The 16,463-nt window shown below is 63.2% G+C and overlaps 1 protein-coding gene across 2 annotated transcripts; it reads right to left on the bottom strand.

Annotated features, from left to right (window-relative positions):
- Nucleotides 1-2,606: 2,606 nt before the first annotated feature.
- PWP2 (PWP2 small subunit processome component) lies at nt 2,607-16,249 on the bottom strand. Of its 2 annotated transcripts, XM_004264663.4 has the most exons (21): nt 16,126-16,249; nt 14,476-14,588; nt 13,269-13,363; nt 12,899-12,998; nt 11,948-12,091; nt 10,934-11,069; nt 10,552-10,757; nt 10,098-10,241; nt 9,414-9,484; nt 8,927-9,063; nt 8,428-8,576; nt 8,121-8,268; nt 7,724-7,874; nt 6,909-7,089; nt 5,754-5,901; nt 5,065-5,173; nt 4,458-4,523; nt 3,774-3,992; nt 3,471-3,621; nt 3,247-3,321; nt 2,607-3,085 (listed from the first exon to the last, which is right to left on the bottom strand). In XM_004264663.4, the coding sequence occupies exons 1-21, from the start codon at nt 16,141-16,143 to the stop codon at nt 2,908-2,910; spliced, it is 2,739 nt and encodes a 912-aa protein (XP_004264711.2). In that variant the 5' UTR covers nt 16,144-16,249; the 3' UTR covers nt 2,607-2,907. The 2 variants fall into 2 exon arrangements, with proteins under 2 accessions (XP_004264711.2, XP_033274329.2); XM_033418438.2 differs by lacking the exons at nt 11,948-12,091; nt 12,899-12,998; nt 13,269-13,363; nt 14,476-14,588; nt 16,126-16,249 and adding an exon at nt 11,195-11,937.
- Nucleotides 16,250-16,463: the final 214 nt, after the last annotated feature.

The raw sequence follows: 16,463 nt of genomic DNA, 5'->3' as shown, positions 1-16,463 counted from the left end.
GGGCTTGAGGAATGAGACAGCTTGACGTCTAGCTGTACACATTCTAGGGTATTCAAACTGGACTGTTGGAGGTGTTGGTATGCCCCCAATTCAAGGTTGACACGACAGAGGAATAATCTGGTGGCCTGCAGTCTTTGAGAGACAAACGACATGAAAGTTAAGAATTATAGGCCCAACAGAAGAATCAGTAGCGCTGTGACTAAAGGAAGTGTCAGTGGATGGAGTAAACGGCCGACTTACCGAGGAGAAAGCCCTATATAGAACCCCATGCCTCCGGGGCGCCATTACCAATGCTGTGTCACCAGCTGGCCTGTTGGTGTTATTTCCTTTACACTGGGTGGTATGTGGTATTTGTCCACATGCACCAGCAGGTGTTGCAACCACACAGGCACCGCCTTGTTCTGCCAGGGGGTAACCGAAGGCTGTTGTCATCCATTGCTACAGTGGCTATGGAACTCACCATGATCTTTGGTCAGTCTAACTAGAGGCTGGCGTTTTGGCCAGTTCCTCCACTGAGGCAGGTAGATTTTGGAGGGTGGCCTCGTGATAGGTAGCCCCTTCCCCGTGGGGCTGCTCATCCTGGTGCTAAGCCTGTGCCCGTGATTATCAAGTCTGAGGCCGCCTTCCTTTTGTCTGCTCTCCTGGGGTGGACACGTTACCGACCCTCTTGAGTCGGGCACCAGTAAGTGTCCTTCTGCCCAGTGTCGCTCGCGCCAGTAGACAGAGACCAAGTTCAGTTGAGAAGCAAAGGAAAGCTTTATTCTTTGACCGAAGAATGGAGAGATGGGAGCTTGCTCTACAGCACGGGGTCTCCCCTGAAAGGCCCGGGGGGTGCTGCTTTATAGGGTTCTGGCAGAGGGAGGGGTGGAGTCATTGTGGGTCAGGCGGGTGCAGCACTTCTGCACACGTTTCACCCAGTCTGGCTGTCACGCAGAGCTGCTTTGCACTGGGAACGCTAATCCGACATGTTAGGTGGGAAGCCTCTGCACACGGCCCCCTACAGGCAAGTAAAACTAGAATAAACACAGAAGAGGTTGGACCGTATCCCCTGGATTCCATCTTGTTTTTCCCGGGACCCCACTGGGCTTTGCTGGGGACATTTCCTTTAGGTTGTGGCTCTCTGGGCCCCACAGAGGAACACATCCTCCTGGTGTCCACATCGTCATCCACGTGTGTTTCTGCAGAGGCCAACGGGCTGGGGCCGAAGGTGTGTTAGTGGCACGTGAGTGACGTGAGAGTGGGGCCAGCTCGCAGGGTCTGGTGGGCTGCAGGCCTCTTTGTTGGGGGCCTATTACACCAACTCTTATTTTGGTGTGCTTGAACCCATTTTTGCCATTTGATGGGCTCTTGGTAGCCAGTGTGTTCTAAGGCCCTCCAGGCAAGTTGGGAGTATCCTCGGAAGGCTAGACCATCTTTGGTTTGGGTCAGTTCCTCTGCTGACTCATTTTGGACTCCTCCACAGAATAGTTACAAGTTGGAAGGTTATAGTTTTCAGTGGCTCCCACTTGCTAGGGTGTCCTGGCTTGTGGATGAACGGTGGTCCGAGCTCTGTAGGGAGGCATTTAGGTACATCGTTAAGTGAACTGTAGAGGGTGCAAGGGGAGGTCAAATTACACGAGAACTTTGCTTCAGGAGTGGGTATTAGGGTAGCGTCTAGAGGAAGGTCAAGGTTATATTATGTAGTCCTCCTTTAACCATTAGTGGGGGAGCCTGGGAGAGGGCTGGCAGGGCTGAGTGTATCTTTCCCCAGCTGGGGGTTAGGATGACAGACCCAACACTGCCTTTCACCCCCTGCTGCAGTGGCTTTTGAGAGGTGAGTCAGCGTGTTTGGGTCCCAAGCTCGGTGTGTGACAACCCCTGGCAGGAAGATGGGAGGAGGAGAAGAACAGGGTCCATCCCAGTTCCTTTCAGGACCACGGGGATAGTTTACAGATGAGTTATTTGCATCTGAAAATACACGACTATCAATGTATTTATTTTCTACCTTGATACCCAAGAAGAGTAGAGGCTCTGATAGACGTCATTATGTTTACAAAGGAAATGACTCCATGCCAAGATAGCACATGAGTTTCATAAGCAGATAGAAGAGCACACAGCCCCACCAGACTAGCAAGAACCTGCCCGCCATCCATACTAATAGTGGTCCAGTGACTCGTGGCCGCACCTCTGCTGACCTGCAGGCTGGGCCCTGTGTCCTGACCCTGGAAGCTGTAGCTACCAAGGGACCAGGGGCCTGGCTGTGGCCTAGGCTGCCCTCACAGTGACCCTTCCCGAGGGGCATCGCAGGGTGGAGTCTTCCTCTCAGAGCTGGCCAGCAGGTTTGATGGGTCTCCCTGGAAAGCCTGCCCAGGCCCAGCCCCAGCCCCAGCCCCCTCTCCAAGGTCAGAGTCAAGCAGATGTTCCCTGCCAGACCCTGTGCAGGGACGATGGGGCTGGCAGCCTAGGCTGGGCTGTGAGGGCGAACCACCTGCCCTGCTCACCTGTTCCCCGGCACAGAGGTGCCAGCAGGCAGGTGGCCCTGATCCCCCAGCACGACAATCACACCAGGATACATTACAAACATTTCAAATTCAGAGGTCAGACTTAATACCTACGTTGTAGAGATACACGTTATCAAAGCTTTATATTAAAAACATAAAAACTCATACAAAGTTTGAGTCTATACACGTGAGCCCATTCACCTCTCCGCAAGGTGCTTTCGACGGCAGACGCTCCTGGGCCCTGGGTGCCAAGCCCGCGCCTGCCAGGGACCCGTCAGCTCACGCACTGACCCCGTGGCCGTGTTTGGTTCCTGCAGAAGAGCGAGTCCTGGCAGCAGTGCCCTTGCATCCCCGCTGCCCCCCGCGGTGGAGGTCCCACCTTGCCCAACGTCCCAGCCGAAGCCAGCAGGGCTGCAGGCGGCCAGCTCTAGGCCAGCGGCCCGTCTCCATCCCCAGGTCCTCTCCTGAGCAGGTGCAGGCTGTTGTCATCGCCCTCGGGTGCATCTGCTTCCTGCTCGCTGCCCGGCGGTTCAGAGGGCCGCTTCAGGCCCCGCTGCTTAGAGACGGCCAGAGCGTACTGTAGATTGTAGCGGTTCCAGTCACAGCTGCCGAGGGCACACGGGACTCACATTAGTCAGACCGACGCTGGGGCCTTCTGTCCCCAAATCAGACAACACAGAGAGCGGCCCTGGCGTGGAACCAACCGGAACCTGCTGGTGACAGTGGACGCCCCACCCTGCCCATCAGCCACTCCCGAGACACGTACAGTTTGGAGACGTCGTCCCAGTGGCGCTGGATGCTCTTCTGAAGGAACTGAACTGCCGGCAGCAGTGTCCCCACTCTGCAAAGGACACGTCCCTCAGCGTGGGCGGCCACCACGAGGCCACCCGGACCTGCTCCACGCTGTACGCTCGTAGAGCCTCCCCGGCCTGTGCACCCACACAGACAGCTGACCCAGCGACGGGTGGCCAAGGGAGCGGCGGGCCGTACCTGCACTTGAGCTTCTGTCCGTGGGCCATAAGCAGCTTCTGAGTCCATATGAGGTAGAATTCGAGATGGCGAGACTCTTCGAAGGATGAAGCTAAGAATTCCAGCGCCTTCTCCACGTACAAGTCAGGCAGGGAGGAGCTGATGACCTCAACTGGAAGAGAAGGAGGAAGTCCCACTCAGCCCGCAAAGAACCTGTCCGGAGAGACGCGCCCACAGCTCTGCACGTGCAGACACCTGGCCGCCGCGTGTGGCCGCAGGGCCCCCTCGGCCCCGCGGGCCCCCCCAGCCCTGGCCCGGGCTCACTCTCGTCCCAGGGCACCGACTCCAGGGCCTCCTGCAGCAGCTTCCTCTCGTTGAGCCGGAAGGCCATGAGGATGGCCCTGGTGAAGTCCCGCTGGCACAGCGCCGCCCGGATCTGCACGGGCGTGACGCTGGTGTCCAGCTCGAACGGGTCGAAGAGCATCCGGGCGTCCAGGGAGTAGATGAGGAGCCCCTCGGTGGTGGTGGCCGCCCAGCAGCGCCCTGGGAAATCAAGCAGACTTAACAGAGGCTTCCTGAACGTTTATTTCCGCTTTTCCCCATTTTTTGAAGAACAGGTATTGAGTACGTCCCCGGGGTCCTGAGTACAACAAGGGGGAGGAAGCCTGGGGGATGCCGGCCCCTGGGGAAGGAGCGCCCCGTGAGGATCAGCCGCTGCAGCCCCGTCCTCTCCCTCCTCCACCGGACACTCCTGGGTCGGCCCCACAGGCACACGAGCAGGCGCTCAGGGCAGGCGCCCACCTCCCCACAGCTCCCACGGCCGTCCGCCAGCAGGGACAGAGATGGCCACGTCTTACCCCCCGGGGGTCGACGGTGCCCAGAGCCAGCCAGAGGCTCTGTGCTGCCCTCGCCCCAGGAGGGGGCTGCCAGGTCCACCGCGCACACCGCAGGCCCGGAAGGGACCAAGCCCACCCCTCCCACATCAATGACCTGACACCCAGGGCGCACCGGTGGGAGAGAAGCGGAGCGAAGTCACCCTGATCTCAGGTTTGAAGTGCCGAGAGCTCATGTCACCTGGGAACAGAGGCACCGCCGGTCACAGGGCAGCACATCCCTCACCACTCGCCCCACGAAGGGAGGCCCGCCCTGCAGAGCCAGCAGAGGCAGCAGCCCCGTGTCGGGGCCTCAGGTGCTGCTTCACGGGCGCTACGGGCCTCCCCGGACGAGCCGTCAGGGCGGGCGCTCTCTGGGCTCCGGCCTAGCCAGCAGCCGGCTGGTCCGTTCCGGAGAAAAGCCCTACCCAGCCAAGGCTGTGAGGTAGGTGGTTCCAGCCCCTCAGGGCCCTCAGGCCGGGGAGGCTGCCAGCCCGACACTGGGCTTGCCCTGAAGTCCACATGGGGACAGGCGCAAGGCACAGGGCTGGGCACCGGCCAGATGCCCAGCCACTCGCAGGGGGGACCCTGCGCCCTGGCCACCAGCGCCAGAGTTCCTGGACGTCAATCGCTGCAGCCCCGACGAGAGCAACACCGCCTGCTATCCCCCAGGAAAAGCAGGCGGTGAGCAGGGCGGCCTGCCGTGCCCTGGCCAGGGGGACACAGTAGGACCCTCTGCTCACCCTTCTTTACGCCCGGCAACGGTATCAGGACCCCGCCCTCCTCCATGGCATCTTGGTCGATGAGCGCCAGGTTGCCAAACTCTGTCATTTTCCTTCGGTTCAAAAATTCCTAAGGGGCGAAACCCGGACATCTCACTGCGGGAGGTGCAGGGAGGGTGTGCTCGTCTGCCCCAGCTCCCTCCTGTGCCACCAACACAGGCGGGGGGGCGGCCAGCCCTGCCTGGAACCCCACGGGGCACAGGGAGCCCGAGACAGGACAGGGCGGCGCCTCCCCTGGGCTCCCGCAGCCAGCCCCGTGGTGGGCGGATTCTCCAACCCGACAGCCAAACGAAGGGCGCGCGTGAACCTGCGAGGGAGCCGCACGTGGGGTGCCGTCTGCTGCCACCTGCCACAGCCCGTCCTGCTGCACGTCCCCTTGGACATGACGAGGACAGCCCACCCCGGAACACCCAGGAGGGGGCGGGCTTACAGCCGCACGCAGAAGCCCCTTGCCTGGCAGGGGAGCCAGAGCAGGTGAACCCCGGCAGGCACACCTGTCCAGAGGCCCCCCCCCCCCAGTTCCCCGTGAGCTGGGGCGTGAGCAGGGCCACGGGCGAGGCCGGGCAGCCCGGGGCGTTCGCAGCAGGGACCACACAGGGGTCCCGTGCAGCCCCCGGGCCCTGCTCTGCAGCCTTGCAGCGCTCGCTCACCTCCATGGCGTCCAGAGAGAGGTTGCAGGAGATCTCGAACTTCTTCCTGAGAATCTGCTCCTTGACGTGATAGATGCACACAAACTTGGACATCCCTCCCGCCAGGATGCTCTGGCCGTCCGCAGAGTAGCACAGAGTGGTGAAGGCCCTGCAGAGGGGACGCGGCCTCAGCTGCCGCCCAGAGGGCCAAACAGCACCCTCCCCAGCATCCTCCAGGGCTCTGGCCTAAACCCCGCAGGGTCAGAACCATGGCCCAGTCACCAGGCTCCTTCTGGGCAGCACGGCCCTGGAGGAGGGGCAACGCTGCAGCTTCCGAGAGGCAGGGTGGCTCCCAGAAGGGCCGCGGGGAGGGGCCCGCCTGCCCCGCTCACGGCGGCGCTCACAGGGGCGTCTACTCAGGCCCGCAGAACCAGAAACCTGGCGCTCACTGCCCTGCTGGCTCACAGGACCTGAGACGGTGACCTTGGGTCAGGCAGAAGATTCTTAGATACAACACCGAGAGCACAAGTGACACAGGAAAAAATATATGAGTGGACCTTTGTCACAATTAAAAACGTGCTTCAAACAACACCTTCGAGAAAGTGGAGACGAGCCACGGGAGGAAGAAGATACTTGCGAAGTGTGCATCTGATAGGGGTCTCGAGTCTCAGGTACACAAAGAGCTCTTACAACTCAGCGACACAGACGGCCCATGAGAACAGGCAGAGGCTCAGAGCCCACACACAAATGGTCCATCGGCACGTGAAAAGATGCCAAGATCATCACTGCTCAGGGAGATGCAAACCAGAACTAGGAGGCACCCGCTCACACCCGCCAGAACAGCGGGGATTCTTAAGAACAGGCAGGAAGGAGCATTGCCAATGATGTGGGCCCAGCGGAAGCCCCTGCCCTGAGGGGATGTAAACTGTGCAAGCTCCTTGCAAACAGTCGGGGTGGGGGCGTCCTCAAAAAGTGAAACAGAGTCACTAGGGGGCCTGGCAATGACACTGGCAGGGATGCACCTGAGACAACTGAAAACGAGCCACAGGTTCTGGTCCTCGGGGTGGGAGAATGCAGAAGCCTGTTCCTCCACACGGACCCCGCCAACACCCTGCTCCCTTTGGGGGGCCCCGCTGCGGAGCCCTGGGCTCCAGGATGGCCCCACCGAGCACTCACTTCCCCTTGGCTGCGTGCTTGGCAGTGATCTTGTCCAGCTCCTTCCTGCCCGTCTTGAGGTCGTGCCTGCCCTCGATGGAGCCCGTCTGCACCGCGTTTTCGGGATCCCAAAAGGTGATCTGCGAGTTCAGCGTGGCCACAGCCAGCTCCGCACCGTCAGGGCGAAAGGTCACGGCCAGAGCTGAGAAGAGGCGCGGAATTAGGGCCGAGGAAGACCCTGGGCTCCGGCCGATGGGCCACACTGAGCTGCCCTCGTGCCGGCACCCTGAGGGCCTGGGGGCCACAGGACACGCACAAGGCATAACCGAGCCGGGGCGGCCCAGTGGAGGGCTCTGGGCGGGAGGCGTCACGTGGAGGTCACGGGCGGGCCAGAGACGGACTAGCTGGAGGCGGGGGTGGTACAGAGGCCCCCGGAAGACGCAGGGGGCCAGTGGCTAAAAGCCTGAATCAGAGCCAGCTCGGGTGGCAGGAAGCAGAGACCACCAGAGACCACAAGCCGCGGGGCCAACGACCGGGTTCCGTGAGGGCCAGACACGGGCAGCGCAGCCTTCGCTGTGACCCATCAGCTCTGCAGCCCGGCCGGCTGCGCGCCAGGACGCTTTGCCCCCAAGCACAGGCGGTGGGACTTCAGGACAGGGCCTCAGGCCCAGGAAGCTGCTACAGCAGGGCCCCCGGCTTGCTCCCCTGGGGGAGCCCGATGCCAAGTGACAAAACCAGGCCGCCAACCCTAACAGCCCACGGCGCTCGGAGCCCTGGGTTATTCCAACCACGTGCCCGAGACCGGGCCTTCCCCCCGGTGCCTGGCAGCCGCTTACCGTCGGACGTGAGGGCCAGCGTCTCTGTGGTCCTCCAGCTGTCCGCCATGTCCCACAGACGCACCGTCCTGTCCCAGGAGGCGCTGGCCAAGACTGACTTCATTGGGTTAAAACACAGACCACTGATGGGCCCCTCGTGGCCGGACAAAACCTATGGCCATTCAGAAAAGAGCTCTGAGGACGAGAGACGCCCAGCGGGCCACCCCGGGGTGCAGAGGCCGTGGCCGCTGGGCTGCGGTGTGGGCCAGGAAGGGGAGCCCGCCCAGGAAAACACGTGTAAACGGTGCTGCCCGTGCCCGGGATGTGACTCTGTCCCCCACTCCTCAAGTCAGCCAGGCCCCCTCCCCACACCCCAGCCCCCGGCCGAGAGCACAGCTCCTGGACTCGCGGCCCTTACGTCGAGGAGCCTGCCCGTCTGCATGGACCAGATGAGGATCTCAAAAGAGTCCTGGGCCCCAGCAGAGACGATGTCCCCGCTTGAGTTCACGGCCACACAGGAGAACTGGGTGGGGCGCGGGGACGTGAAGGTGCGGAAGTTGCGGTACCTGCGGGAGGAGAGCCCGGTCGGGACGGTCCCGGGGGCCCACGAGCTCTCGTGGGCCTCACCCTGTGTCTGACCGACGAGCCCAGAACCCTCAGCCTCGCTCTCACAGCCCAGCACATGGGGAGAGGCTGCAGGGCAGGCCTCCCCGCAGGAAGGTCACCTGTGAAGGTCAAAGGCGCGCACGGTCCCGTCCATGGAAGAGGTCACAATGACGTAGCCAGTGGAGGTGAAGGTCACGCCGGTGACCCCACTCGAGTGCTCCGTGAAAGTGATGAAGCAGAAGCCGCTGAGGGTGTTCCACACCTTGACCTGTGGCGGGTAGCGCCATGGCTCAGGACACCCCACGGGGGTGCCCCTGCGAGCGAGGACTGGGGCGCTGCGGGGGGCAGCCTCCCGCATCTGAGAGCGGCCGCTGGCACCACGGACCCCTTAGACGTGCCCAGAAAACAGAGCCAAAAAGGGACACCCCAAGCCTCTCCACTCAGACCGGGCAAGTCTGCAAACGGCTTCTCAGGAAGACAGATGAGGCGGGGTGGGCTCTGGAGCTCCAGGCTGAACCCCACGTCAGGGCCTGGCCACGGGCTGCACCCCGCCTCAGCCAGCCCAGCAGAACGGGGACAGGACCCCTCGGGCTCGCCCTCGCCACCCCCGCGGCCCACCTTGCTGTCGTCCCCGCCGGTCACAATGTACTGCCCGTCGGGGGAGTAGGCCAGGGACACCATGCTGTTGAAGTGGCCCTGCTGCTTGAGCACGTAGGACTCGCTCTGCCACTCCCACACCAGCAGCTGGCCCAGGCCTGCGGGGCACACGGGGACCGCTCGTGACACCGCTCGCCCGTCTCGGCCTGAGGCAGGTGCCGTCAGCCTCCGCGTGAACGAGGGGCCCCAGCACGGAGACGCCAACCTCCCGCGTCACCCACCAGAGGCCGAGGCGACAGGCCAGGTGCTGCCGAGGGAGGCCAGAATCCAGGCGGCAACGGGACTCAGGGCTCAGAGGAGCCCTTGTGCAGGAAGCTTCAGCGGCTGCTCCTCCGTAGGGAGCCACCTGGCTGCTGGCCTGGCGCGGCGCCTTGGGGGGAGGCGGGATGGCCGGCAGGCTTCCCGGAGGAAGAGTCCCACTCCTATCCTCACAAACCCTGGTACCAACCTGAGCACCCGAAGGCAATCCAGTCCCCAGAGCCGTTGATGGCGATGGACGAGACCCTCTGATCCGAGACACTGCGGAGAAACGCGGGGCTCGGTCAGCACAGCAAGGGTCCCCACCCCTTCCCCGGGGTGGCCGTGCGAGTGAGGACAGGGCCAGGCCTCCCCGCTAGCAGCACCCACTTCCTCCCCACCCGTTTACTAGACACAGACGATTCACTTCACTAAGCGCATCAGAAAACCCAGAGTTTTCTCGCCCCACGTTCAAAAGCTCGAAGCTGCGTGACTTTGGGAAACCAGTGCTTTTAGTTTTCTCAACGTTCCAAAGATGCAGGAGAAGAAAAATGAGAACAGGAAATAAACACAATGTGATCTACACATGGAACCAAAGCTCCCTCTGACTGGGGGGTGGATGGGGCCGAGGGGACTGCACGTCTGAGATGGGGGCAGGGCAGCAGCGCCCCCAATCTCTCTAATCCAGGAGAGAGGAAGGCACAAGTGTCCTGGGAAGCCATCCGTGTGGCTGGCAGCCACTCCACGGCCCTCGATCCAGACGGGCACAGCATGGCTTCCACCTTCCCCCACTGCCTGCCGGTGGACTGAGAGTGCGTGCACACACACAGACGCACACACGTGCGTGCACACACACGCATGCACACACGTGACCACACAGAGCAGAATCGCAGACCTCAGGGAGTGGATGAGGTTGAACTCGGGGAGCTCGTGAAGGTGGAAGATTCCGGAAGCAAAACCAGTGACCAAGAGGTGGACCTTCTTGTGATATGCTGCAGCTGTCAGATGGTTGAAATCTCCTTCTTTATTGAAGAAGTACCTAGCAGGCAGGGACACGAGAACTGTGGGAAGAGGACCAGAGAGCCCGGCTGGTCTCACAGCCCCACCCCGACCCTCAGGGCGTGCAGAGGGCAGCCTGACGGCAATGCCCTCGTCCTGAGGATGACCTACTACGTCCTGACACTCGCAGCTCTGCGCTCCCAGCTCCTGACCCTTGCTCTGCCTGGGACCGCACTTCCCCAGGTACCCCCGACTCCTCACCCACCCACCCCCGCCTGGGGCCCTGGGGCAGGAATCACAACGCGGCCCCAGAGGACGCAAGGCCCACCCCGTGCAGGCGGGAGACCTACTTGGCCGCCCGCGAGTACTTCACTTTCCCCTGCTGTTCCTCGGCAGTTGGTGCGGCCTTCCCGTGGACGGTGGTCTCCCTCTCCGCCCCGTCCTCCCTCTGCAGCAGGTCCGCCTTCCAGCCCGCGGGGGCTTTCAGCCTCAGGCCCTCAGGGGGGGTGTCACACTGCCACACGCACAGGGCGCCGTCCTGGCTGAGTGTGTACAGCTGCGGAGGGAGACGCGAGACCCTGGGTCACCCTGACCCCCAGCCCACGGCGGCCCAGGCCGCACAGACACCTCCCAAGCCTGCCCCGGCTACCGCGGCCCCAGCCTCCCCAGGGAACCGGGAGCAGCCTCAGGGGAGGGCCCAGCGCCCACTCGAGGCTGTGACCGGGGACGTACGTCCAGGCTGCTGGACTCGAAGAAGCAGCCCACGATGGCGTCCTTGTGTCCCCCCAGCGCATAGTAGATGAGGTTGTCCCACCGCTCGGCCCCAAACACCCACGTGGACATGTCTTTGCTCCCGACCGCAAAGCACCTGGGGGACAGGGGAGTCGCAGCTCAGCCTCGGGCTTGCAGGTGTCAGCCTCCCCGTGGGGTCCCCGGGCACAGGGGAGACGCCCAAGGCTCCAGGCGGGGACAGTTCTGGTCTGCTGCGTCCACCTGTGCTTCTCCCGGGACCAGGAGCCTCACTGCATGTGTGTCACTGTCCCTCCGAACAAAGCAGTCTCCCGGCGCGGGGCAGCCCAGGGGAGCCTGAGAACCGACCACTGAGCCCGTGGGGAGCTGCCTGGGGACCCTGTTCCTCATGCCTCCCTGACCCGCCCTTGATCCCAGGACCCGCGGAAGGGCAGGAAGGCTTGGCTATGGGGCGCCCAGTCCTCCCCGCAGACCCACCCCCAAGGAGCCCACCCGCGTCTCCTGTGGATGCCTTGCGCGCCTGGGGGCTGCGTGCCCCGCACCATGGCCAACCACGTGAGAACAGCCCTCCTGGTGTATGAAGTGGCAGCCACCACCAGCCTCCCCTCCCACTCCCGGCGCCCAGAACCCAGGGCAGCGGAGACACAGCCAGCCCCTCTCAGGGACAGCTGGGCCAGTCTGGCCCGGCAGCCAGGCTGGGCGATGCCCGCCAGCTCTCCTCCTGCCCACAGCTGCCCCGAAAGCTGAGCCACCGCATGCTGGCTTATCGCGGTCCTCATCCAGGGCCGCGCTCTGCTCTGGTTTCCGGTGACAAGGGCCAGACAGACCTCAGACCCAGGAGCCAGGCCTGTGCCCCGTGCCACACGAGGCTCGTGAGAGACCATTTGAAAACAAGACGGGGATGCGACAAGTCACCCCGAGTTCCCCAACAAGGTGCTGTTTACATGTTCCCCTCGGGCCCCTCCTATGCCCAGCCCCACCCCGACCAGGCCTCACCGGGAGTCGTCTGTCCAGTCAATGCACGTGGTCTCGTCGTACGGCCCGAAGTAGGTTTTGTCCAGAACAAACGCGTTGAATTCCCGCTTCCTCCCAGGGGCGTGGTACATCTGAGCAAGGTTGCCTTTGGTGACGACAAATTTCCTGCCGCAGAAGCGGGTGGCGTCAACATCCAACGCCAGTGAGGGCCCCGAGCCCAGCCCAGAGCTCCAGACAGGGCCGCTCTCCTGCTCCGAGGCCAGCCCTACAGGCGGCAAGCCCTAACCCTGCCTCTCGCGGGCCCCGAGTCCCCGCTTCTCCGGGCGGACAGAGTCAAGGAAGCAGTGGACAGACCCCGGGCCCTGCCACACCTCTGTCCCGGAGCAGAGGCCCCTCAGGTTCTCCCGCCGGCCCAGGGGGTGGTCACCAAGGCCAGACCAAGCTCAGACAGCCCCGGGTGGAACCGAACGCAAGACACAGACAGGCCCTGTGACAGGACCCGGGCGCGGCCCCTGCCCAGGACACCTTCTCCGGGGTCGCTGAGGGTGTACATGGGGTAGCCGCCCCCTCCACGGCACAGCCGGCCAGCCTGGGCCTCAGCAGCCGGGAACAGTCCCCCTCCCCACAGCCCTGGAGCCCAGGGCAGGCCCGGGACTCCCCACGTGCTCCTCCCAGCGGGGTCAAGGCCGCGGGTTAGTGCCGCTCAGCGCCAGGGCTCCTCCATGACCCGGTGTCTGGGGGCACAGCTTCCCTAGAGACGGTTCTGGACGAGAACCTACAGAACCTGCCACTCGAGGTGTGAGCACCAGCCCCGGGGGAGGAGAGGAGGGGCCTGTGCAGCCCGGATCCAGAGGGGGACCCAGAGCGGCACGGGCTCGGGGACTGTCTGTGGCCGCCACAGTGATGTCCGAGCCCACCAGGCGCGAGGGAGCCTGCAGCTCGACAGCTCCCGCCCCGCCCGCAGGTGCGTACCTGCCATCGGGGGAGAAGGAGACGCTGTGCACAGCGCCCTTGAAGTGGAAGTGGTGCAGCACGGCCCTGCAGACCAGGCTGGCGAGCAGCGCGTTGCCCCCTGCGGGAAGGGAGAGCAGAGGGAGGCCCCGCAGGTCACACGCAGGCATCAGGTCTGGAGGCCCAGCCCCGCGGTGCCGGCGGCACACGGCCAGGGAGGACACCCCGCATGCCCGCCCGAGGCCCACCGGGGCCCCAGACACGGAAGCAGCCGAGGGGACCATGCGGGCCTGGACCCCCAGGGGTCTTAGTGTCGGCCTCGGGTCAGCTGGACACCCGGCCCGCAGCCACCACCCCATGCCGTCGCCACCTGTTGGCCAAGGGCGGTTACCTTCATCGACAATGATGGCAAGGCGGCCGTCCGGGGAGAGCCCCACACACTTGATGTTGTACCGAGTGGCCAGGGGCAGAGTGTCGGACTTGTTGCTGGGAAACAAGAAACCAGAGAAAAAACCAGAGCTGAGCTGCTGCTCTTGTGCCGTCAGGCGGGGGTGGGGGGCCGGGCCAGCCCGGACCAGCAGCGCCCCCCTGCACCCGTCCCCCCCGCCCCTCCAGGCCTGCCAGAGCCCCAGACTCCTCAACCGCCCCCCCTCGAGAGGGAGGAGAAGTAAGACAACGTCCTGGAGAAAATTTCGCTAAGCATGTAAAAACCTTAAAAGTGGGTTTTGGACGTGTCAATTTTGCTTCCAGGACCTCATTCTGAGAGGACCCTGGGAACATAGAGTCAGGAAACCAGAAACAAGCCAGCTGTCCAACGGGAGGATAAACTCAGGGACAGCATGCCCTGCGGGTAAAGCTTTTTGCAGAAATGCAAACACACAGAAAAATGGAGAGCTAAGTAAAAGTAAACAACCGCCGGATTACATTCTAATTTTGTTCTTTATTATAGAGTGCCCCCACGTGGTCATTCCTCTAGATAGCACCGTCACTACCCACGCCAGTGACGACCCCGCCAGCAGCTGGCCCTGCACTTCAGGAAACAACTCGAAAGCAAGGACTACGGCCCCATCTTACAGACTCGGAAACGGAGGCCTGCAGAGACCCAGGCAGCCTCTGCAACAGGAGGGTCTCGCCCAGGCCACACATGTCTGCAAAGGGGTGACAGCCTCCCCCGAGAAGACAGACATGGAGCCACGTACTTGCTCAGCAGGAGACAGAGTGAACCTGAGCACACAGAGCCGGTCCCAGCAAGGACGCCGGCCGGCCCGTAGTCCAGGGCGGCTCCCACGCCCCAGGCACCCCCTCCCAAACGTTTCAGCCAAGCGACACGCAGCTACTACCCCGAAGGGAACAGCAACAACCTCATTACATGGGGTTCAGCTGACAGACGAGAAGGAAGAAACCAGGATCCCTACTGCCAGCCCCACTGCTGACCCGTCGGCACTATGTAAATCCCATAGCCCCCTATCGGGGCTCTGTCTCCGTCGCCTGCTTAATAGCAACAGGTGCGCTATTAAAAAGAGAGGGGAGGAAAACACTGTGTTTTTACCTGCCAACTACAATGATCACAGCTGTTAATGTCATTTCAGTGAACTTACTTTTTTAGGTCGAACACAGTGACTCTGTTTCCCACGGGACTGATAACTGAATTTCCATCACACGTAAAATTTAAGTTTCCACATCGATAGACTGTCCCCAGCAAATTTGAAAACTGAAAAGAAAACAAAGCTGTCTTAACACAAAGGAAATACAACTCCGGGAAAGGGCTAAGCGAGGCCTCCAGCCAAAGAGATGGCGCACAGACCCCCGCAGGCTCCCTGATCATTCCTGGGGTCCCGCTAGCCACCTCCCACCCCCTGGGACACTTCCTGGGCACCTGCAAGGCCAGGCCCTGAGCAAGAGAGAGGAGGAAGTGAGCCCAGTCCCCAGGGGCCCTGAGTTCCCGCTGGGGTGGGTAAGGGGCATGGTGAGCGCGGGGAAGCGTCCAGACAGGGTGTCTGCCGGGTGGAGGACAGGACAGGACCCACGTTGCAGGAAGAGAACAGCTGTGACAACGGAACAGCGTCCCAAGTGCATCCTGGGTTCAAGGCTTCCTGAACAGGGTAACCTGCTGCAGCCCATCCATTCATTCATTCATTCAACCATCAACCGCCCTCAGGTTCCACGTCGGGCAGGCGGGCGATGGAGACAGAGCTGTGATTGCAAGGGTGCCGTGCTGCCCAGACAGCCAACCCCGCAGTCCAGGCAGGATTGGGAGAGGAACTTCAGAGGGTGGTCTGGGAAGGACCCTCAGAGGGGCCATCTGAGCTGGAACCCAGATGACAAGGAGCATCTGCAGCTGCAGGCAGGCAGGGCCCTGGGAACCCCAAGGAGGCCACAAGGAGAGCCCGGTCAGCCAATGTTTTAAGCAGAGGTGAACCACGATCGATCCCCTTTTTCGAAGGTCACGCGACCCTGGGAGCCACAGGAGATGCAGGGAGTCGGTGAGCCTTTGGTGCGATTCCACACAGAAGGCAATGGTGTCGGAACTGGGGAGATGACCCAAGGAATGGAGAGCGTGGAGGAAATTGGGCCCGAGAGGAGCCGGTCAGCAGGAGGTTTGGGTCACAGTGGGGAAGCAGTCCGAGCGGGAAGACCAGGTTGGGTGGGGGCAGCGTGGGTGTGGGGTGGAGCTGCTGGAGGCCCGCGCTGTGGCCAGGGCCAGACCAAGCCTGTAAGGAGCTGGGACCCGACGGAGGGGGAAAGGCCGGAGGCGGCGGCCCTGCGGAGGAACAGTCTTCAGGAGAGTGGCAGCAGCGGGCGGGGCCGCGCAAACGCCCAGAGCTCCAAACCCGCGGGTGGCCCGCTGTGCCAAGGGTCCCGAGACGTGGGGAAGATGCAGAAGCGCTCCAGGGGGCCCGGCGCCTGTCCCCCCCTCCCTCTGTCCCCGCGTCCTCCCGACGTCGTGCGCTGCGGGCTCCGGGAACCAGGACTTCCGTCCGGGCTGGTTTCCGCTGCTCTCCCGGAGCTCAGCCGGACCCTCCCGCAGCGTTCCTGCTCCTCCCGCCCACGCCCGCCGCTCGGTCCCAGTCCAGGGCGCTGCGGCCCCTCGCCCGGCCTGTCTCAGGCTGCACGGTGAGGGACCAAACGGTGCTGCCGGACCCAGCCCGCCCAGGCCCGGCTCCCTGGCCCCGAAGGAGCAGTCTCGAGCAGCGACCCCACCGGGACCCCGGGCTAAGGACCCAGCACCACCCCCGGCCCGCACTCACCCGGTACGCGAACTTCATTGCGGCCGCCACACGTGTGTTGCTTGCAGCCTCTGCGCCCCGCCTCCCGGCCCGCAGTAAGCACTTCCGGGGCAGGAGAGCGGCCCCACGGGGCCCGGAAGAGCTGCGCCGCCGGAGGCTGGGCCCCAGCCCGCCGGGCCCGCCCCCGAGGCGGAGCCCCAGCCCGCCGGCCCCGCCCCGGAGGCGTGGGTTCCTGCCCGCCCGCACCGCCCACCGCAGTCCAGGCTTGGGTCTTCACGGGCTTGGGCCGGGCCTTGACGAGCCATTCAGGCACCAAGGAGGGTGAGAAGGTCCAACCCCACGCTTATCCGTTTGCCTCG

Source organism: Orcinus orca, chromosome 5 (genome assembly GCF_937001465.1).
Source record: "Orcinus orca chromosome 5, mOrcOrc1.1, whole genome shotgun sequence".
Lineage (NCBI taxonomy): Eukaryota > Metazoa > Chordata > Mammalia > Artiodactyla > Delphinidae > Orcinus > Orcinus orca.
Note: the sequence above shows the minus strand (reverse complement) of the source record. Positions and strands in the feature narration are given on the sequence as shown.

Bases quoted from the DNA above. Each gene is read 5' to 3' on its own strand.
- PWP2 (XM_004264663.4), bottom strand. The intron at 13,364-14,475 runs GTAAGTTCACTG...CTTGTTTCCCAG, and splicing joins ACTGTGTTCGACCTAAAAAA to CAACAAGTCCGACACTCTGC. The intron at 3,993-4,457 runs GTGCGCCCTGGG...TTGATTTCCCAG, and splicing joins GCTCCGCTTCTCTCCCACCG to GGCGCTGCTGGGCGGCCACC.